Below are 22,675 nucleotides of genomic sequence, written 5' to 3'. Positions count from 1 at the left end.
AGACTGGTAGTACTGACTCCATCAGTTCTGTCATCCAAACCACCTATCGGTGCAGCAATGTGCTGCACAAATATATAACAGAAGACAGATAAGTTTTCTGGGTTCATATAGCTATGACTGAATGACGTACTGTCTGGTTAAGGAATTCTCAGCTTTGTCAGTTTGTAGCAAAGTCCTTCTAACATCAATGTCTCTGTGAAATACTCTCTTGGTTAAGCATTTGACTATTATACACACCTCTGCCATGTGGTTTTCTCCATTATTGCTGGAACAGGTATTCCTGAAAATGGAATCATTGGTTCAAATAGGCTCTCTCAGAAATGAAATGTGATTCCATAAGTGGACAAAGGTCAGTATTTTGAGAGAAGAAAGAAATACAGTTCTCTGAGTTCTCAGTACTCAGAAGTACTCCCACCCAGACTTGCTGGTAATGTGGTACATTTTTGTCCATCCTAGGGCAAAATTCTGTTACTAAGTTCAGGATTTGCTTGGAGTTGTTTAGTCGGACTTTCTTGTGAACTGAAGAACACTACATGCAGCAACTACCCCTCCCCCTTAGTCCTACGACAAACCACCACCATTTCAGTTGTAGAAATGATTTGGGACAGCTTGGAGCTTTCACTGGTGTTTTCTCATGCTCCTATTTGTAGAGAGAAGAAGTTATGAGAAAAATGGCCTTTCTTTCCTCTTAAGTACTTTCCAAGAATAAGACTCATCCTTGCACAGAGAGGGCACCATGACCCAACCACTTGAACTTTTGAACGCCCCAACCTGAATCACCTTGGAGCTCCGAAAACAGGCATTAGTTGGGAGTTCAGTGGGAAAGAGGCCAACTGCTGCTGGGAAAACATCACGATCTTTAAGCACAGTGGTTTGGGTGATGTCCATGCAGCAGAAGGTCTGGAACACGACAACTGGAAAGATTACTCGGCTGTTAGGAATAACATTTGTGGCTGGCAGTTGTGATTCTCCCTGCTGGCTAGGAACGCTTCTCTCCAAGAATAGCTCCTGTGGGATTACAACACATCCCAGTGTTTTGTAACCATCAGTGGCAGTTCTGTATTGTTTCTCATAATCGGTATGGAAACAGTATGCTGTGACAGAGGAAAGGTCAAGAGAAAGAGCTTGTTTCAAAATCACTGCTTTCCGAAAGTGGGGAAATATTTATTTATTTATTTATTTATTTATTTATTTATTTATTTATTTATTTATTTTTGTATGGTGGGGAGAATGCACTGTGTAAAAGGACACAAAGAGACAGGTTTCTCTACTGCTTCCTGTCAAGAGATATCTATCTGGGGAGAGATTCAACCAGGAATGAGAGTTCTCTCATGTACTTGTATGATTGTATAGGGTAGATGTCCCATTCTGGACTATTCATGCAAAGCTCTCTTTATAGTCAACGCAGAAAAATGGACCCCATAGGCATGGAAATCCTGTCTTAGCATCAGATGAATCACCTTCTGGAGGAGCTTGTTTCTCCCTGCAGGGGTTTGGGTCTGGGTGTCTAGTTCATGTAGACATCTGAATTGGGTTTACGTGGCAAGGTTTTGGTATCAGGGGGTTGCAGGGGTGGCCTCTGTGAGCAGAGCCCAGCAGCTGCCCCATCTCAGATCAGAGCCAGCTCCAGATGGCTCCAAAAGGGACGTGCCACTGGCCAGAGCTGAGCCAGTGAGCGACGCTGGTTGGGCCTCTGGGAGAGCAGATTGAAGAAAGAGGAGTGAGAAAATGTGAGAGAGCCAGCCCTGCAGCCCCCAAGGCCAGTGCAGCAGGAGGGCAGGAGGTGCTCCAGGCACGCAGCACAAGTTCCCCTGCGGCCTGTGGAGAGGCCCCTGGTGGAGCAGGCTGTCCCCCTGCAGCCCATGGGTCCCACACGGAGCAGATCTCCACGCTGCAGCCCGTGGAGGAGCCCCCGGTGGAGCAGGTGGATGTGGCCTGGAGGAGGCTGCGGCCCATGGAGAGCCCCCGCAGGAGCAGGCCCCGGGCCGGAGCTGCAGCCCGTGGAGAGGAGCCCACGCAGGAGCAGGGGGTCTGGGGGGAGCTGCCGCCCGTGGGGGACCCGTGCTGGAGCAGTTTGCTCCTGGGGGATGGACCCCGTGGTACGGAGCCATGTGGGAGCAGTTCTTGAAGAGCTGCTGCCTGTGGGCAGCCCCCGCAGGCTCATTTCGGGAAGGACGGCATCCCGTGGGAGGGACCCCGCGGGGAGCAGGGGCAGAGAGGGACCGTGAAGGAGTGGCGGAGATGAAGTGTTAGGGTCTGACCACAGCCCCTGTTCCTTGTCCTCCTGTCCTGTTCCCCTGCACTGCTCAGGGGGGAAGGAGGTAGAAGATGGTGGATGGGGGGAGGTGTTCTCAGTTTGCTTTGTTTCTCACTGTTGTTTGTGATAGGCAATAATTTATATTAACCTCCCTATGTTGAGTCTATTTTGCCCATGACAATAATTGTTGAGTGATCACCCTGTGCTTATCTCAACCCTTGAGCCCTTTCCGTTGTATTTTCTCCCCCTTTCCCTTTGAGGAGGGGGAGTGAGAGAGCAGTTGCGGTGGTGTTCAGCTGCCCAGCTGGGTAAATCCACCGCAAGGTCTAACTACATGCAAATTAATCCAGGCCAGCTGTCTGTGCCAGGCTTGGACCATCCCCAGATGTGCAACCCACACATTTTATTTGTAATTTATGCTAGCCTCTGTGAGTAGCATAAAAATAGAAGAAATTGCAATAGAGGAAGAAAGGGAAAGGCAAGGCAGCTAAAGAAAGAAAAGATCAGAAAGTGGGGAAAATGACAATACTAGTAACAGCATGCAAATGCAGAAGTAAATTAGGATAAATGACCAAATTCAAGTGTGAAATACTACAGAGACTTCAAACTGCTGGTGTACAGGATTACTAGAAAGGCGCAGAAAACAGTGAATCCTGCAAAAGTGTTAGTAGTTTCACATAAATGTAAATGCTCCAAGTAATAGATCTTTCCTTGCTTCTGTAAGAAGATGTCAAACACTTTACCTACATTTTTCTTTTCTTCATCATATCCCAATATTTCTAGCTGAAATTCTTTGACAAGTTGGCATTCAGGAATGGAAAGTTTATCCATTGTTCACTTGCTAAATTTTCAGGAATGTCAACATCTTCAGTTATGCTCATCCACGCACTTGGGTGAAGCTCCCCTTGGGCATATTTTGTTCTCCAAATCCCATCGTCTCTTGACAAAGGCAATGCAGCAAAGACGGTTTTGACCAGCACGATGCTGACCAACACCATCTTATTGTCTGCTTGCACTCTGCCATCTACCTGTGCCTAGCCGCTGGCTGTTGTTACATACTCAGGACATGTGCTCTTTGTTCCGTTTGCACAGCATCTTGCAAAATGGCATCCTAGTCTGTGACTGGGGCTCCTGTGCACGGAGCTAACGCAGGTAACAACTGGTTTGTGTCATGCTGACATGGTGAAACGAGAACCAAGTCGGTGTACGGTTTTACGCGCAAAAGCGGAGCGGTGCACGTGGATGACGGGTGGCAGCGCTCCCCTTGTACACCAGCACCCATCTGCCGGCTGCTTCGCACCGAGGCTTCTCAGCAGCACCCCGCGAAGCGCTCGGTTTCCGCAAAGGACGGCCTGCACCGTCTGGGAAGCCGCTCGGGGCCAACCCAGGCGTTTCCGCCGACACCCAGCAGCCTCCTTCCAGGGCACAGCCGGGCAGGCCCGCGCCCACCGCCCGACCTCCCCACGGAGCCCTTCGGCAGGGCTCAGGCTCGGCCTCGGGGGCCGGCTCCCGGCGGGACAATGGCCGCGGGTCCCCGCGCCGCCGCGCTCCTCCCTCCCTCCCTTCCTTCCCCTTCCCCTGCTCCTTCCCCCTCCGCCGCCCGCCCCGCGCCGCCCCGAGCCTCCACCGCTGCCGGTGGCGGCGGCGGCGAAGCGGCGGCGGAGCGGGGCCCGCCGGGCTCCGCGGCCTGCGGGCGGCCGCTGGTTGGCGGCGGGGGGACACGTGAGGGAGGAGGGGGCAGCGCGGCGGCGGCAGGAGTTTCCCCGACAGCTGGGGGTTGCGGCGGCGGCTCCTCCTCCCCGGGTCCCCGTTAGAGGCTGCGAGCCCCCCGCCCGCGCTGCTCCTTGTTGACAAATACACAAAGGGCCGCGCCGGGGCCGGGCTGGGCACGCGTCTGGAGCCGGCATGGGAGACAAGAAGAGCCCGACCAGGTAGGGGTAGGGGCAGGGGTAGGGGTAGGGGCAGCGGCACTGCCTTCCTCCGCCTCCTCCTCCTCCTCTTCCTCCTCCTCCTCCTCCTCCTCCTCGCCGGGGCCCGGCGGCGATGGCGCCCGGGGAGGGCTGGGGGGGAGAAGGGGGGCGGCGGCGTGAGGGCGGCGAGCCCGGTGTCCCCCCCGGTGCCCCCCCCGCCCGCCTGCCCCCCCCCCCCGCCGTGCCCCCCCCTGCCCGCCCGTGTCCCCCCCGCAGGCCGAAGCGGCAGCCGAAACCCTCCTCGGACGAGGGCTACTGGGACTGCAGCGTCTGCACCTTCCGCAACAGCGCCGAGGCCTTCAAGTGCATGATGTGCGACGTGAGGAAGGGCACCTCCACACGGTGAGTGCCGGGGGAAGGCCCCGCCGGGGGCAGCGGGGCCGTGGAGGGCTGCGGGGGGCTGTAATCGAGGGGGGGGGGACACCGGGAGAGGGGGCCCCCGGCCGGCCCCGCAGCCCCCCGCTACCTGCCTGCCTCTGCGGGGACCGCAGGGCGAGCCCCGGGCGAGGCTGACCCCGCAGAGGCCGTGCCCTGGCCGGGGAAGAGCAGCCCTCCCCGCAGCCTGTCCACGAAGATGCTCGCCCTCAGCCTTTGCCTTGCAGGCTCCTTTTTCCGTGAGTTTAACTTCTCCTCACCAATACCCCCCCCCCCCCCCCTTTTTATTTTATTGTTTGAACTCGCTCTCCGTCGCAGAGCCGTGTTGCCCCAGAGCATCCGTAGGGGCAGGCGATGGCTGTCCTCCTGTCCTCCGATCCGGGAGGAATTAGCTGCCTTGCACCATATGGAGGTGGCACCCCGCGAGGCAGTGACGTCCCAGGAGGACCTTTTCTCTGGGAACCCGTCAGAAAGCTTGCGGTGAATTACCTGGTTCCTGCATCTCTCTGATGTGTCGTTCCGTGTTACGGCCTAAACATGCACGCCTGGGGAATGGAGGCTTTCATAAAACCAACAGGACTGCACTTGTAGCCGTAGTGCGCTAACCAGAGAGAATATTATTAAAGAATCCTTTGTTACCATTATCATACCTATTAGCTAACCCCGTCAGCGAGGGAAGTTTAAGTGGCAATAAAAGTTGCAATCCTATCATAAGCAGCAATTACATTCCAGATATCATTCAAAGCAATACTGAATGTGACTTGCTGCAAACGTTACGTGTTTGAAATGTTACGTGTTGGAAATCCTAAGTGCAAGACTGGGTCAGATTACTTGACAGAAATATTCGTCTTTATTTGTGAAGTTGATTTCCTGGACTTCTGCAAACTCGAATGAATATTGGAAGTACTTCCCGTAACTTCAGGTTTTAATATAGCTATTTTTAAATAAAGAAATCGGTGAGGTGAACGTGCTGAGAGAAATTGCATCTGTCACGTATAGCGTGGCTTCCTGTGACAAGAATGGTGTTGTGCTCGTGTCACAGATAAATGTGTTCAGATTGGTAATATTCAGCAAAATAATATTGCTGAGAGAATGAACGTAAACTGTTTGAAACAGCACAAATGAACGTTACAGCCTGTCTTAACCTCTAGGCAGCTTGATAGGTGAAGTCAATTTAAAATGATGTTTTGTTGCACTAGAAACTCAGTTGGATAAAAGCACTGAAACTAAACAAAAAAAAGTGTGTAAAAAATAATACTGGTTTCTCAGGACTGCTTAGCACTGAGTGAGTTTGTTTGTTTTCCTCCTTTGAATATTTCACAGTTTTCGACTGTTTTAAGAGCTTTTTTTTTTTTTTTCTGGTTACCACTTGCTCCCCCATAGTATTCTGGTCTGTAGAGTTTGAGTTGAGAAACAAAAATCAATGTATCTCCTTAAACTCTGAAACAATGTATAGCTGACTAGGTTTATGGATTTCTTTCCTGTACAGTTTAAATGGGTCGCACTTACACATGCATGTGAAGCCCAGGGTTTATACATGGCGTGAGATAAATACGGGTTGAGCTTTCAGACCAGGCAATTTTAGGCCACGATTCTGAAATTAGATTTGAGCTAGTAAGTAGACCTTTGTGTCTATGGAGAGAGTCATTAGGGTGCCAAAGAGACACAAAAGGCCATTTGGGTGGATTTTTTTTTTTTTTGAAGGAGCTGAAGTACACCAAAGCAGGGCCTTGTTAAAACATTTGCTCGTGCCACCTATGCAACAAAATGTTTTTCACAGTGTTGTTCAGAATAACAGTACTATGGAGTTTGGGTGATGCACTGAATGCTTTTTTTTTTTTTTTCAGTCTTCCATTTTGAATCTTAATATCTATACATATTAAGCTGATGCTTTAGCACAATTCTTAGTGTGCTGAGTTCTTAGTTTGGTAGGGTTTTTTTGTTTATTTGTTTTGGTTTTTAGTTAATGAGACTTATGTGTACAAGACATCGTAAATCAGTGGTTTTTAGTTCAGAGAAATCTGTTTCTTTGTGATAGACGGTTTAAGGTCTGCTCATGAGTGTTAAAACTCACTAAATATAAACAGATTTGTAGGTGGAAAAACAGGCAATCATAGTGAAGTGTAATGTTTTCGAAGGCCACTGGAAATTAGGTTGATTGAAACAGTTGTATTTTGCATATTAATCATGTACAAATAACTTTACAGAAACATTTTTAGGTAAGGTTTGAATGTGTTTTCACTCTTGAATAATTTCTTGTCTCCAAAAGAATTACTTTTTATGCTAAGGGCTAGATATGGATTACAATCTTTAAAACTGGTGGTATTCTTAAGATTAGTGGAATTAATTCTTACGACTTCTGGATCATATTTTAATATACTCTTAGACTGAGCGTTTGAAGCAGATTTTGTCATGGACTTGACGTAGCTTTTTCTTTGGTAGTGTCACCTTGAATGGTTAAATCTGGGTATGCTTGGATAGGGGACATCTGAGAGAAATCCTGGATGCTGCAGGAGGTGGTGTAACTGGCTCCCAAGGTGGCACCCTTTTCTTTGGGTTAGGACCAAACCAGTGCCCCAGCGTGGTGCCAGTTAGATGTGCTATGAGTCAGACGTAGAACCGAGGTCCTGTCTGCCAGCTGGAAATCCCTGTACCTTCTCCTGTAGAACTGCTGCCAGACTTTAATTCGGTAACGTCACCGAGGATCTAAATTTTCCCTGTAGACATGGCTTTCTTATTTACTTTCTAACCTAAAATTGTTCTGTATTGTTGCTTGGGTACTGATAAATTACTATGTTCCTCTTGATAGGAGACTGTGCTGAATATAGTAATTTTCTATATGTGACCTTTAAAACATTTTGAAGTCTTTCTAGATGAAAGATGTTGTACAAATGTAAGGAACCTAGGGCTGTAATAATCATTCCTTACTTGGACAAATCTCCTGCTGAAGTTCATTAGATGTATGAGTAAGGAAAGCTGAATAGAACCTTAACGTCCTGTGTTATAGAGGGCTCTGGTAACGAACTCTATATTTAGGTTGCCTAATAGTTTCCATTATAAAGAATTTGTATGATCTCTTTGAGAAGCCCTATTGTTTGCAAAAGCCATTGAAGTTTGGCAAGAGAAAGAGTCCTTAGGCTAAATAAGTGTTTTGATTGCTTTGCCCCATGAAATTGTTTAAGTTTTCCCGAGATGTAAACATTTGAAAATCATCATTTCCCCTCTGTCACTCGTGTTGTACAGAAGAGTAATTGCTAGAACACCGAGAAAGTCCAGACCCCTGTAAAAGCAACAGTGGCAATGATATTATGTTGAAAACCTGGAAATGAATTATTTGGCTCCCGAAGAGGTTACAGTGTGATTGCCGAATTTGGTCCAACCCTTGCAGTTACCGCTTTCCCAAGAGAAGGCTGCCTCAGCAACTTTACCATTCTGTTTGTTTCTTAACTTCTGGCTCTTCACGGCACTCTCTGAGTCAGAAGTATACCAGTACTGGTGGAACTTCACGAACTGCGCTGGATCCTTGGACTGACCTTACTGCAGCGTTTGCTCCCGGTCGGTCTGTTCCTCAGTAAGGTTTTTAGTTTTTTTTTTCTTGCCAGCTAATATGGCTAGGCATTGTGGTTTGGGCACGTTGCAAGGCTGAAGGTTCAGAGTTCCAGTCGTGCTGGGAAGAAGCATGGAAGAGGACTGGCGTTCTCTCTAAGGGGATGTATCTTACTGCTCTCTCCCGTCTTCTCCATCACATCTCTGCACCGTCTTCCTCATCTCATCTTAATGCTCTTGTTACTCAGTGACAGCATCCGGATCTAAAATTACCTGTCACTTTGCTTTTCTTAATTTGGTTCTTATGCGTGTGTACTGTGGTTTGGTCTCTGCTTGCGTGATCATATTCCCTTTTTCTGTGCTATGACAAGCTGCTCGTTCATCCAGTGGAAAGGACGGGCATCCAGGGGAGTATAATGAGGGAAGAACTGCAAATCTGGCTTTTTAAACTTTGCAGTACTTGCTGTGAAGAAAAAGAGGGGAGTAGGATACACAATCAGTTTTAGGGCTTGATAGGATTTTGTGATTTTTCAGTTCAGAATAAAAGGCGGACTTCCAGGGTATTTTTTCACTAATATACTCCCTACGCTACTAATAGGAGGTTTGTTGTACAAACTACTTAATGCTTCTTATTCTTTTATTTCATTTTATTTTTAGAACTATTTTTTTGCTTTCTTTGAATTCAATAAAGACTTGACTATGAATCTGTGAGGCTATGTGTACATTGTTCAAACCCCATGTATTTTTCTTTTGGCAGGGAGAATGAGACAGAACAGGTACAAGTGACTTCTCTGAAGTTATTATTTTTTATTTTCTTTAGGTATTCCTCTCTGACACATATCTTGGTCCAGCTGCTGTGTGCAATATCACATACATAAAGTAGCCCCTGAAATTTGTAGGCCAGAGTGAGGAGGTCATCTCAGGTCAAGGCGAATTTCTGTGGAGTTGGGATGCCCACGTTTAACCTCTTGTACCGCTGAAATAGAGACACGTATAACCAGCTGAACAGGGCATGGCTTCCACGTCCTGGGCTCTATTGATCTCCATTACTGAATCATTTTCTCTCAGCCTAAGATACGAAAAGGCAACTTTAAATCATACCAGACAAAAGAGTTAATCTGAGATAAAAGCAACCAGGACGCCATCTTTGTGCGTTTTCTTGAGATTTGGGGTGTGCTCCTTGGAGTGTGGCCGTTCGATGCGCGCGAGTATTTTATGTGTCTGACAGTCTCCTAAATATGAGATACAGGTCTCTGCTTGAAGCTGTCATGAGTTTGTTTTGTGCTTTGAGAAGCATAAATAAAGCGCTTAATTTTTTAACTTGGATATCAAGGTCATTTTTCTTCAGAAAATATGTGCAATTTGTTTAGTCATGTACCATCTGGATGTTTATAAGCACAAATCAGTTACATTTAACCAAATCTGGTATTTGTATTTCTGTCGAAATGCTGTGCTGCTGAGGACAGAGTTGGTGCTTATCTGGTATATCTGGTTTAACATGTCTGTTTTACAACAGCTTGCTGAGAACTCTCTTCTGCCTTCCAGTACGCAGCTTCTGGGTGTACACGCATGCGCGTGTCAGGGGAAGGTTGTAAAGGAGAAAAAGAGGAAGAACCGCCTGTCATGCTGATTTTACAAATACATGGCTGAATGGAGCTTAAACTGAAGAGCTGTTCATTACTTGGGTAGTTTGGAGGAGGAAATATTTGCAGGAATGAAGAGAGTGGAAAAGTCATATGTAATCCGTACTTTGCCATGCTCCGTATTACAAGTTTTGTGTTTTGGTTTGAATATGAAATTTTAAGGAAGAGCATGCATAAATAGTTTGCGTTTATTTTGTAGGTAGCCATCAGATAATCTAGTCATTCCGGACGTCAGTACTTAAATTTAAAAGGGTTTTTTTACAAGTAACCTTTGGAATTATTGAACAACTTATTTAGAAATTATTTTCCCTGAAAAGTGCAGTGAAATTTCAGCATTTTGCACATTAATGGTGTTTTGTTTCTCCATATGAAACAATGAAGTAATTTTTATTGATTGCGGTGGCTCTTTTTGATGCAGTTGATGGGCATGGCTTGTTGGAGGAATACAGAACGTAATGGGCAGCCAGTCAAAATGAGCAGCCACGGTTTTGAAAGACTACATAAGCTTCTTTTTTAATACCAATTCTATTGTTAATCTTTGTAGTTATGAACCCGAGAGATACTTTAATCAATTACTCTAAACAGCTCATGAAAAATGTGTTTTTGTTTTTAATCATGAGTTTGGTATTTTTAGGTATCTCTTCTTCCTTTTCCTTTTTCTTATAACTCTTAGTTGGTGTCTGATATACCTTGGCTTTTTTTTTTTTTCACTTTTCTATTTTTAATACATTCTCCTCAGAATGAAACAAACAGGATTTCACTTGATATTAGGCTAAGACCCAGTAGGGCCTGTTTTATGTAACTTTGACAGTTGATTTAAACCTAGGTTAGTTGTTTCTTTCTGTATCGTATTGAATATAATAGTTGTATCAGTAGTCACCTTAGGTCAGAAATTTAGGTAACTGTCATTGTGACTTGGCCTTCTATGTTTATATGCCTTACGTAATTAAAGAAAGAAACATGTAGTAGGAGAAAACCTATGCTGTTATATAAACTTTCTCTCTTGCCCTCCTATGATAGCTAACAATGTCAGAACTGTTGAACAGGAAGAAAAATGTCTTAGATGTATCCAGGATCTCGAACCTCACAGTGGAGTTAGCAGATGTGCCCTCTGGAAAACCGTCTTTGTTAATGGGCACTGCAGGGCCACAGTTAAGAATGGCTTGCTCAGCTGAATTGTACCAAGGCCAAGAATAATAGATTAGCATTTGTCTTCCACACGTACTAAAGTAATACAAGCTTTGAATAGGATTGGGTTCATTTTAGGGATGGTTCTAAGAAGGCTAGCAAGTCTCTCTGTGATCATTTTGATTCTTCTATGTTGTTATAGGAATGCCGGATAGATAAAGTCTTGCTGTGAGCTAGGCCTTCTCCCTGTATTGAAAGAGGATCAGTAAACTTGGGCAATGTCTAACATTATCTTTGTCCTAACAAGTCTCCAGTGGAGGAGACTAACCTACAGCTTGTTTCTAGTACTTTTTATCCTTGATGTTTTTCCAGATACCTAACCTCTCTGCTCAGTAAGATAAGTTGATTTGTACTCCCCCTAGTCCCAATCAATTTTCCAATGTATTTGTAGTTCTTTGGTTATTTGGGTTATGGTCTCCATGTTCACTCACTTGTTCTTGATAAGTCTTTCTCAGAAAAAGAAGATTGCAGCAACCCTTTCAGATAAGCAATGTTTTCTTTTCAGTTTATATCATGATTGTTTATTCTTGACTCTTCAGTTTGCACGCCTGTTTCTTACTATGGAAGCTTAGATTGAGGACATACCTTCAGCTGAGTAATTCCTAGTGTAATGCTTAGTTGGATTATTCCTTTCAACGTTCCTGGTAAATGATGGTGTCTGATGTTGGTACTTCCCTGAACGAGGATTTTCCTTTTGTTCAACAATATCGTGGTGTTGGCTTCTCTGTGCTGTGTGATCTACTAGATCCACTACAGTCTCCTGTCCTTTCATGTCACATTGTTACTCAGGTAGTTTTGTTTTTTATGCAGTTTGGGGCTTTGTGCTGTCTTTCCCGTGATTTTTTTGAGTTGTCTTAACTCAGGATGATCTTGGCTGTTAGTTCTTAGCACCTTTCAGCTTGGTGCTGTTCGCTTGTTCTGTTCTTTATTCCGAATCATGATCAAGTATATTAAATAGTTTAGCTGTAGAATGTCACTATAAATGCTATCCTGCACCTTCAGTTGGTTGTAGAGAGCTATTAAAAACAAACAAATCTGATTTTGAGCTTCATTCTGGACAACTTCATCCTCATCATAATCTAGCTTGAGTGAAAGAATGTATTTTTGATGGTGCTGCAAGTCAAGGCTCGGGTTTGTGTATTGCTTTTCTCCTAGTCACTAGGACAATTAGTCCCTTAGAAAATCTTGAGTGTTTCAAGCCAATTGGCTTTATCCTTTATATCCTCCTAGTTGTTAAATAATTTTCTTCTAGTATCGTTATGAAATTTGAGTTAGGCTGAGTCATTTGTTATTTCCTGCATTTTTATTTGCCAATCTTGTGACTTCTCTTTTCCTTTTTTGGTTCAATTTGTTTCCAAGAGTGCATTTCATTATATGCCGTTGACTGCCACTTACAGCATTCAGTAGTCCGGTCTGTTTCTCATTTGAATTTGTACTCCTAACCCCTCGTTTAATTTGGTTATATGAAATTAAACTTTCATGTGGAGACTGAAGCAAAGAAGCCTTTATGCCTTCTGGTATTTGCTTGCTTGCTTTGTTTGATAATGGATATACGTCTTCCTTTCTATTTCCATGATGAAGTACTTTTCTTTTGGGCATGAGTGGTATGTGCTTCGATATGTTTAGCTTTTTTAACTATTTTTTTGTTAGTGGAAATGTCATCTTTGTTTTCAGGGCCATCAGTGGTATTCTTGCTTATTGTGTCTTTTCTAGAGAAATTAATCAGCTGTCACGGCCTGAAATGTAGTGGCATTTGAATAAAAACCTACAAGAAGACTAAAGACTAAATCCCTTAAAAGAAAAGTCTTGCTGGTAAGAAGGAAGGTCTTGTATCACTTAGAGTGATCAGAAGTTGCATTTTTCTGCCCCATGACTTTTTGTAACAGTTTATCCTTTACTGTTATGACTGCCCACTGTGCCTAGTCCTGTTTAATAAAGCTCGATTCAAGTATCTGTACCTCATCGTGAAAGTCAGGTTAGGACAGTATGCTCTGCAGAAATTTTTCACGTGGTGTCGGATGATGTGTTCTCTTCTTGGCTGGTACAGCTGGCTACAAAATCCTTAAAATGTAGGCTAGTGGGACCAAATATTAAGTGTTCATTTTGTCTGCTTTCATACAGTAGCTTACCCTGGTTTAAGTAGGACAGAGAGATCCTGAGGATTGTCTGTTTTCTCTGAAGTGCGTTCCACTGGTATGTGGTACGTTGATGTAGAGCAGGCTTCAACTTGGAGAGTTGAGCTGCAGAATGTTGTCGGTAGGATTTTGTCTGCCAAACTTCCCATCAGAAGTCAAGTTGAAGACTACAAGATGTGACCTTGAGGTCTGCTACAAGTTTTTTCTTGTTTTCTTAGGAGCTAAGGGGAAAAAAAAGAAAAAACAGAATAATGGAAAGTTTTCCTATTCTAACTTACTGAAAGTCCAGAACTCATCTTTAAGCTTTTCCATAATGCTTGAATATGCTGGATCTGAGCTGCACAGTTCAAATGACAGTGCTCGATTGGAGAAAAAAAGTATATCAGTGGGGGCTTTAAAGTTTATTTTAAAAATATAGTTCCTGACTCTAAAAGCTGGGAAAAGGTTGGTTTGACACGTTCAGAGAAAGGACAGTTGTTTTGTACAAATATCATTGAATTCTGTGATTGGTGTCATGAGCTAGAAGTTCTGTAATTCAATGAGAAGGGAGGAGGAAAAGGTGAAGTCTGATGATGATGGCATCTTTTTCTATTACTGTACATCTTTCCTGAAGAACCTTATGGAGACTTGGTTTTAGAGGGAGCGTGTAGTCTCTTCCCCTCCTTAAGACGGGCATCTTCGTGGGGATGGCTCTGTCTAGAAGTGGAGGAAGCGTCTAGTATGCTACAACCTTCTGGGGAGACCAAGCACAGACACTCTGCAGAACAGGTAGGAAGGGTCCCAAAAAAGCTCCTTCCTGTCTGGTCACATAATTAGTTGTGCCAAGTGTTGACCCTGTTTTGTGCAACAATAACCGTGCTTCTGCAGCATGAACCTCATGTTTTGCATGCGTTTTTTTGCCTAGGTGCAAGAAGCATCACAGTTTCTACAGGAAGGGGACAGAGAAGCAGCCTGGAGGATCCAGTCCTTTGTGGGATTGGAAGTTGGGAGAGGTCACTTCCCCATAAATCCCAAGGATCTAGGGGTCTAAAAAGACTGTGCCCACTGCCTTCTGTGCAGACTCCCAAATATCGCCTCCTCGGGGGATGTTGTTAAGGAAATTGAGTTTCCTGACCCCTGCTCATATATAGCACGTTGTCAACTGGGAAGCACAGATTGGTTGGTGCCCATATGTTTCTCAAACAGGATATTTTCAGTATAGCTATCACTTGTGCTGAGCATCAGTGAGCCACAGTTTGTGGCATATGGAGAAGAATTTCTAATAACAGCATGCGAGAGGCTGAAGCTTTAAAACTGGTTGTTGGAAAATAACGTTTGATGGCTGCTTTAAAAAGTATCCGTGAAGATGAATTTGGGCCTTCTAAAGGTCCCGATACAAATATTTCTTCTTAGGGCAGACAGTTGTGCAGCGTACCCGTAGTCTTCAGGAGGCTTGCTGGCCTCATCTGTTAAATGTCATCTGGAAAATAGGGCATTCCCTTTAAGGGAATGATTAAATAGGGACGCTGCCTCAAGGGGTAGTTTTCTGCACATTTATACAGTGACTGATAAAACCATATGGGTCTTGTAAGTCTATTCTAATTGAATCAGCTTTTATTGAAAGACAGAATTGCTAGAAATGCACCGAATGGATGAATTCCAAGTAAATGATTCACAGTGTAAAACAGCTAGGAATTTAAAAGCCCTGGAAATCGGAGCTGGCTGAAAGTTAGGATTCAAATATATATAGTATGTGTAGAAATGGCATTGTTGCTCTGCAATATGCAGATGGATGTACGTTATGTGCTCCCATACAGACCGCTAGCGCCATTGTTTGCACTGTCATAATTATTCAGTTGTCTTTCTTTGCAGAGGGAGCTTAACGTGCTGTTAACACTCCAGAATATGACAGAAGTGATGGTAATGAGAAAAAATAACTTGGGGTAACAGAGTAAATTATCGATCTTGAAGATGCATTTAATCATGAGCTGCTTCAGTGTGGAAATAAAGACTAGTTTCTCACAAGATGGCTTTGTGTGGTGATTAGCATGAGCATATTCATGTGACACGGCAAGCTAAACGTAGTTTAATCTGGTAGTTTTTATTCTATGAATAGCTTAATAGAGAACTGATGACTGAGAGAGGGTGAGCTGATCTGTGTCAGAATCCACAGAGTGCTTCTCGTGCTAGTGATGTAATTTAATTTCTAGCAACTATTGTATTTGCATTACAAGAAACAGTAATGGGAAATATTTTTTTTTGCTTTTCATAATGTGATTTTAACTGCTGAAAATGTAGAGTGGCATCATTACATGCACTGCTAGCTTCTGTGTAGACCACAGGTTGCAATATCTAATTGGCTGTAGTGTTCACAGGGCTACTTAGTATACACAGTGTTACTGAATCTTTTTATTTTGCTTTGAGTACTATCACTGATGTGCTTATGCAGAAAGGAGTCTTTTTTTTTTCTTCCTCCCCTTGCTCTATCTCCTTTTTGTTATTAGGAGGTAAGTTGTCATCTGGTTGCACTTGATCACAAAACCTCCAATGGTAATGTGACAAAAATTTGTTCTGTTTTTTTAGTGAAGTTGAAAAAGCAGTTTCCTTAGTTCTGGAATATTTTATACTCAATGTTTTGGGAGTACCTAGAAGCTCTTGTAGCACAAGGTGCTGTACAAAGAGCTTGCAGAGTGGACGTGATAGTTGATTAAAAGATAAATGTGATTTTAAAAGTAAGTTTTGCTTGTTTATCCAACCTAGAAAAATTAAAATGTTAGTTGAAAAATTGCTTGGTGGTAGAAAATAGTCTCAAAATTTTGTAGCTACTAATTTGCAAGTATGTGAAATAATGTATTATAAGTTGGCCTGTGTTGTGTGTGTGGAAGTGTGTAACAGTTCTCTAATTATTTGAGAATTAGTATTTTGCATTTGACAAAAACAAGTGAGTAGTCCTCTACTATTGAAGTTTGAAAAATACTTCAGACATTTTGCTTTAAATGCTTATTGTCAAGCTAGTCCTTGAAAAATTCATCATCTTCTTGAGGCAAGAAAATCAGTAAAACTGTAAAGATAGGGACACTTTTTTCTTCTGTTCTGCCAGATTGCCTGTATTTATTCCTTAATGATAGGGGTTTGTGCCTAAGCTAGAAGAAATGGCTTAAACTTTTGCCTTCTCACTTGGAGTTTATTTAGATTCTACCATTCACTATGTGTGAAATACAGTTTAATGACTGTTGATTGTCTGCATTATTACACGAGGACAATTACTGTAATGACTCTGCAGAACTGTATGTATGTTTCAGTTCTGTTGATTTCTTTCTATATTATAAGGAACCTAAGTAACAAGAAACATGCTAAATTTAATTTAGGCCCATTCATTCCATGTAAAGCTGTCAAAGCCATTACAACATCTGTATAAATATGGGCCTCGGTCTTCCAACATTTTGCATGGATTCCTAGTCTTTAAAAAAAAATCTCTTTGAAGTTACAGTCTTTGCAGGCTGAAGTTGGCTCAAAACAGGGAAGATTGGAGTAGCTGTGGATGTTTTTAAACTTTAAGTGAAGTTGCTCACGTTTGCTGTTGTTAAAGGCAAGCATATTAAAGTGGGAGGCAAAAGGGAGCGGAAGGAGTATAGACGCAAAAATCGCTAGCCATATTTTAACATGTTTTGCGGAAACTCTTCGGCAAAAGAGAGAAAACATGCCTGAGGAAGTGGGAAAGCTAATTACCTGATACGTGTAAAGTAACTGCTTATCATTGTATGAGGGTGGGAGGAGGTGTATGATTGAATTACAAAGGATTCACTAACTGGTGGGAGGAAAGGTTAGTTATTTCTTAGGAGCTTCTACTTCAAGGTACCTTATTACTTGTTAAAGAATTCTGAAATATCTCTATTTCCTTTTGGAGCCATTCAGACCTTCAGGCGCCTGACTCCAGATCATCAGTCCCTCATGGAAAAGTCACATTCCAGAGCTGCTGGTTGTAACCTGTCCTGTGATCTTCAGAGTAAAAAGCTTTCTAAGCTCTATTACAAAGTTACAGATAGAACATTGCATAATTGATGTCTTTTCGAAGACAGGCAGGAAGTGTATCATACTACAATATTTAACCATAGCAATACCCTGTAAAAATTGCTTAAATAGAGTCCTTAAGAAATGCTCAAAATGTTCGTACCTACGTGAAGAAGTTCTCCTAATAATATTCATTACGAGTAGTTTTTCCCTTAGAAAATCTACCTAACACCGCTTTTTCATATCCTTATTTTTGTCTAGTTGTTTAGTGTAAAATAACTCTACAGGCATCTTCCAGCTGACTCCCTGTGTGCATCTGCTTGCTTCAGAGATTAGGAATAACTTTTTATTTTTACATTAATTACTCTAATTACTATGTTCAGGCATATTTGAGAATGTGGACCTTAGTTGTTAGAGAAACGAGGACATGCAGAGAGGGAGGTTTGAGTAGAGACTAGCAAGAATGTGATGATTAAGTAGGAAGTGTGCAAAGATAAGCTTTTCTTGAGATTTCAGTAATGACTGTGAACTAGAAAAATGGAGATTAGAGTATTACTGTGGATATCAGATTTCTATTAGCTTCTCGAGACATTAATATTTAGGATAGATGTGAGTGGAAAACTATCTTCAAATAAATGATAAGATATTTAAAGCCTATACATTTGTATTGGGAAATGATTCAGCCTGTTAATGAAAGAACAGAGTAAGGGCTGAATAATTTGACTTTGTTCTCAACAAGATTTTAATGCACTTAAATGAATTCTACTTAGACTTTTGAAAGGCATGTATGATGCAAACATCAGCAAAACAAGACTTCTCGTAGGCTCTGGTTAAAGCTAACCTTGTTGCTTCCACTAGTTTTGTTTAGCTCACAGCAGCATATTGCTAGCTGAGTTACTGAAAATGCAATGAACACTATAAGGTTAATGGTTGCTTTCTTGTTCAAGGAGATTAATTATTTAAGAAAAAATGAACAAGTACTTTAAACAGTAGCTTTGCAGGAGTTTGTCTTTTATTTTTGGTGACCGTTCCGAGAAGTGCTGAGCGGGCAGTCTGTAGCCCTTAGGTGCACGGCTGAGAAGAAAGAAAACGTATGGTTCTCGGTGAGCTGATCCCACAGCTCTTGCACTGTCTTGCAAATGCATTCTAAAAACACTTATGGAAGTGTTCTAAGCTATCTGTTTCAATTGTTGTATTTTAATGTATTTTTGGTTTAGAATTTTAGTTTTAGCTGGTATATTACCAGCTAAACCTTTGTGAAGTTGTTCATGCAAATGATATTTAGGAATGGATTTTTATGAAACTATTTGATTAGGTATCTAATGATAAGGTTTGATGTCCTATAATGGTTTAGAGACTGAAGAGACTGCCATAAGCATCACTAGGCTGGCTTTTTTGTTTGTTTGTTTTGCCGGAAGGCGAGGAAAATACAATAGAGGATAAAGATACAAAGTGATACAGAATATTGACTGCAACAACAATGTGCAGTTCTCAGTACAAATATCTGAAATGTGTTCCAGATCCAGTACCAGAAAAGGTATGTAATGTGCTCTTTTTAGCATATGAAATCATGCTAAACTATATGAAATGTTGAGTAAAAGAGTATAAGAGTATATTGACTTGTGTGAAGTAAAATATGCTTGCTGTTAGCAAATGGGTTGTACGCTTAAAAAATGATCATTGGAAATGCCCCCCACTTTATTTCCTTAATAAAGGCTGAAGCTATAGGAAGGAGGTGACCAAACTTAGCCCATTCAAAGGCCTGTTCTTTATCAGGGATTATTCCTGTTTTCAACAGCAATGCAGTACAAAACACAGACGAGTAAAGATTTTCAGTCTACGTCCCGTCACAAGAATTAAATTTGCTTTTAAAATCTAAGAGAACTGAAGGTTAGAAAAGCTCAGGCATGGTAACAGGGCGCTTCTGAAAGCCTGGCCAGCTGAGGGAACAGCAAAGCCTGGTGGAGGGGGAGTATTAGTAACATGATAGAAATTCGAATTACATTTGAAAAAATGTTGAGTATCTGAACTCAGTCAGCTTCAGAAGCACACAGAAGTCTCACAGTAGCAGATGGAAGGGAGATTCTCAAGTCTTCAGGGTGCTGGAGGTACAATTTTTGCAATACATTTTTTCATAATGATGCAATTCTACAGAAACATCCAGGTGAACAACATACACACAACTCTTGTGGGCTTGATAGGAAGTGAGGAATTTTAAATTCAGTGCAGAGTAAGCTTAGAAGAGTTTGGCAGTGGCTTCAAAAAGCTTGCACTTCAAAAAGGAAACAGACCCCTGAAAAGGGGAGGGAGGACAACAAGATACGATTAAAGTAGGAATTAGTTGTGTCGTGGTAACTGTTTTTATAACATGGTACTGTAGGTGGTATGCTATTCTCAGGTATCAAGCAATTTTATCACTGCCCTGTTGACATATGTTTGATGTGACTGAACCTTCTAGCATGGTTGGATACCTTAACAATCATATGTTTAGTGTACTGGGGATAGTACAGAAGAGTGTATCATTTGGGGGAAAAACAAGAATTTATGTCTGAATCCAAGGGAGAATGGTAGATTGAAAAATGTAGGAAAAATGATTAATCTCGAAATTATTGTTTAATTACTCAAGTAGAAGGTCAACCTGTGTTGAAGGTGCTAGTTTTGAATTGGAGAAGGGTTGGAATGCTTCTTTTGCATTTGGCAGTCATTTTGAGACGTGCCTTAGAGTTTTAATGCTGTTTGAATTGTTAGCATAATATAGCGTGGCCCTACGCATCGCCTTGTTGCTGGAACCATCGGCAGGAGGTTTTCCTCCCCGAGGCTACTGAGCGTTTGCACTGGCTTGGGAACGCGTGTGGCTGGTTACTGCACATCAGCTCACCCACCAGACTTCGTTAGGATGTCGGAATCCTTCATTTCTTCGTGCCTCTGCTAATAAATAGCTGTAGGAGTAGTAGTTAGCTCTGCCGTGATGGAATATCATCAGGAATGATATACTGAAGATTGTGACTCTGATTGCAGCGAATGCCCCCTGAGATGGATGGGCCGTGAGGGTAGGAAGCTCACCTTAAAGGATGAGGTAGACACATGGGACACGTTTTATACGGAATTCAGCGGACAGCAGATCTGTCAGAGGAGGAAACAAGCAGTGTAGTTGTAGGCAAAGGGAAGAAAAGCTCCTGTGACTAAAGTAAGGATGAATGAATGAACAGAAATTTCTAGGTATCCAAATACAAATCCACTGAATTTAGATGTGACTTAAAGGAGAAGTTGCATAAGCTTATATACGCAGGATAACCTGGAAGGGAAAAATCAAACGGGTATTAATCAGAAAATGGAGGCCTTGCCATAATGGTAGTGTTATAGCCATATTTCTTTGCAATTGTTTGTAGTGTGTAGTTTGGGGAAGGTTGTTGTTTAAACGGTCTTCCTTCGCAAGCAGTAAGCAAAGAAGATGGGATATGGGAAAGCTTGCAGTGGTTAGAGGAGCTAATTGGCTTCCCCTTATGCCTAGTGATTAATTTTAGGTATTTTTTTCTTAGAAACTGACAGAGCTTGTCTCCTCATGCTTTGACTGAAGACACTTTATGGGGAACCCCTGACTTTGCTTTCAGAGTTCCTACTACCCTTATCAGAACCGTGACAAGTTTTCTGGGCTTAATCCATAGTGCAGCAGCATACCTGTGTTTATAATGCAGATTTTGGAACAAACTCCAAGATTTTCCCAAGAAGATATAAAGAAAGCTGTGTGTGTGTAGTGTTTGTAAAGGCCAAAGACCTTTACTGTACTGATCCTGTTCTGTTACCAATCAGCATCGCGAGAGTTTGACCAAAGCTGACTTGTCGAAGTGGATTAGTTACTGCTTGTAAGGCCTTTTGGCAATAGTCATTTTGATAATTAATTCTTAAAAACCCTGGAGAGTGAAATTCAGGGCACTGACTGACTAGATTACTGGTTTCCAATCCAATTCTGCCATGCCTTGCTGGTGGGACAGAACAGATTTGAGACCTGTGAAGGAAGATGATGTTCAAAAATATGCCGGGCTCATTACTTGAGTCCTATGCGATGCAGGCCTTAAGGGTAGCCTGTGAACAAGGAGCAGATGATTTGGAAATTGTCTTTAACTTGGGAGCCTTTATCCAGTCCTCCTGAATCACCCGAAAGGGAATATTTTGAAGAATAATGTGGATTTTTAATTCTTGAGGACAGGATTCTGTGACCAAGGGCAAGGCAAAATCAGTAAGGACTCTGTTCCAGATATTTCTAGCCTCTCTTTCTTGAGGGATGAGTCTGCTGTCTTGAACAAAAGGTCAGTGTCTCCCTGCAGGGAAGAGAAGTTTAGATAAATGGTAGTGCTTAGGGACCAGGGGTACCTTTAAATAAAACCTCTTTAAGTCTTTGAAATCTCTCTCTCTCTTTTTTCTTTTTAAGAAGTAAAGCTCTTTTACAGTGGAGGAAAGAAAAAAGATTCATGCACAAAGTTAAAATTATGGAAAGTGAGGAATACCATGTAGAGATTCCACATTTAAAACAGGTGAGAGTTTTGAAGAAACATCACAGGCTTTGTTTTGCTCAGGAGCCAAACACATTCTAGGAATAAACATATGTTTGGAGATAAGGTATAAACCTGACAAATCGAACCAATGAATGAACGATTCCAGGTGTATAGTTACCTGTTCTGTATGACAGTATATCTCCTGTCCACGAACCAAATACAGTACAATACTGCAGTATTGGTGGTTGGTAGGGCAGTTACAACATAACATCCTTCTGCAGGAACAACGCTTCACAGGCAACTTCTTCCTGCTACCTAGGATGGGGCAAGATGCGTATGGCTTTATAGGAAACCGAGGAGTAAGATGAATTTGAAAACAAAATTGTATCAGCTCATTGACAGGGCAGGTAAATAAAACTGTTGTAGAATATTGCTGTAGTTATTGGAGGAAAATGTGGCAAGTAAACTGGCCAGGGCTCAATAGCAGGCTTAAATGTCTGTCTTAACATGTGGTATCCTAAAAGCCTTTAGATATGTTGCACATGTGGAGCTTGCTTTACGAAACAGATAATTTTCCATGTGGGGCAGGATAAGCCTCCAGCAAGGGCTTTTTGTCTGAATTGAAGCCAGGAGGTAGATGGATTTGAAAAGAGGGAAGGGAAGGAACAGGTCATATTAGAATGGATCGAGGTCATCTGTTGAACACCATCTTTCGTCTTGATTGAGAGCTGAGGTTGGCAGCATTTCCTCGGTTTGGAGCCATTTTGTTAAGATTGGAAAGTAGTAATACCTTTGTAGTGGTAAAAGATACAAAGCACAGGACATTTAGCTTCGGGAAAGAGCGTGCCTTTGAATAGTGTGTCCTATATGATAGATTCTTCAGAATATATGGACTCTGTAAACTGAGTATTATATATGACAGTACGCTTTTCCCACAGCGAGTTGAAGAGGTATCTGTGATCAGCACTGAGAATTAATGATACCATCTAGCTTCTCCAGGTGGAAAAGCCTAAGTTCTGAGCTCTGTGATACTGGCAGGATAGAGTACCGGTTCTGCGTGGGCCAGTTCAAGTCCAGC

At 42.6% G+C, this 22,675-nt stretch overlaps 1 protein-coding gene across 1 annotated transcript in view; it reads left to right on the top strand.

The window, feature by feature from the left end:
- The first annotated feature begins 3,847 nt into the window (after positions 1–3,847).
- Positions 3,848–22,675, top strand: part of YAF2 (YY1 associated factor 2) — a 35,301-nt gene continuing 16,473 nt past the window's right edge. The window contains exons 1-2 of the mRNA XM_083801520.1: positions 3,848–4,188; positions 4,444–4,569. Of these exons, the coding sequence (XP_083657646.1) occupies positions 4,163–4,188; positions 4,444–4,569 (152 nt within the window). The 5' untranslated portion in view covers positions 3,848–4,162. The remainder of the gene's footprint in view (positions 4,189–4,443; positions 4,570–22,675) is intronic.

This window comes from Anser anser, assembly GCF_964211835.1.
Source record: "Anser anser genome assembly, chromosome: 1".
Lineage (NCBI taxonomy): Eukaryota > Metazoa > Chordata > Aves > Anseriformes > Anatidae > Anser > Anser anser.
This window is presented reverse-complemented; position numbering and strand designations above follow the sequence as displayed.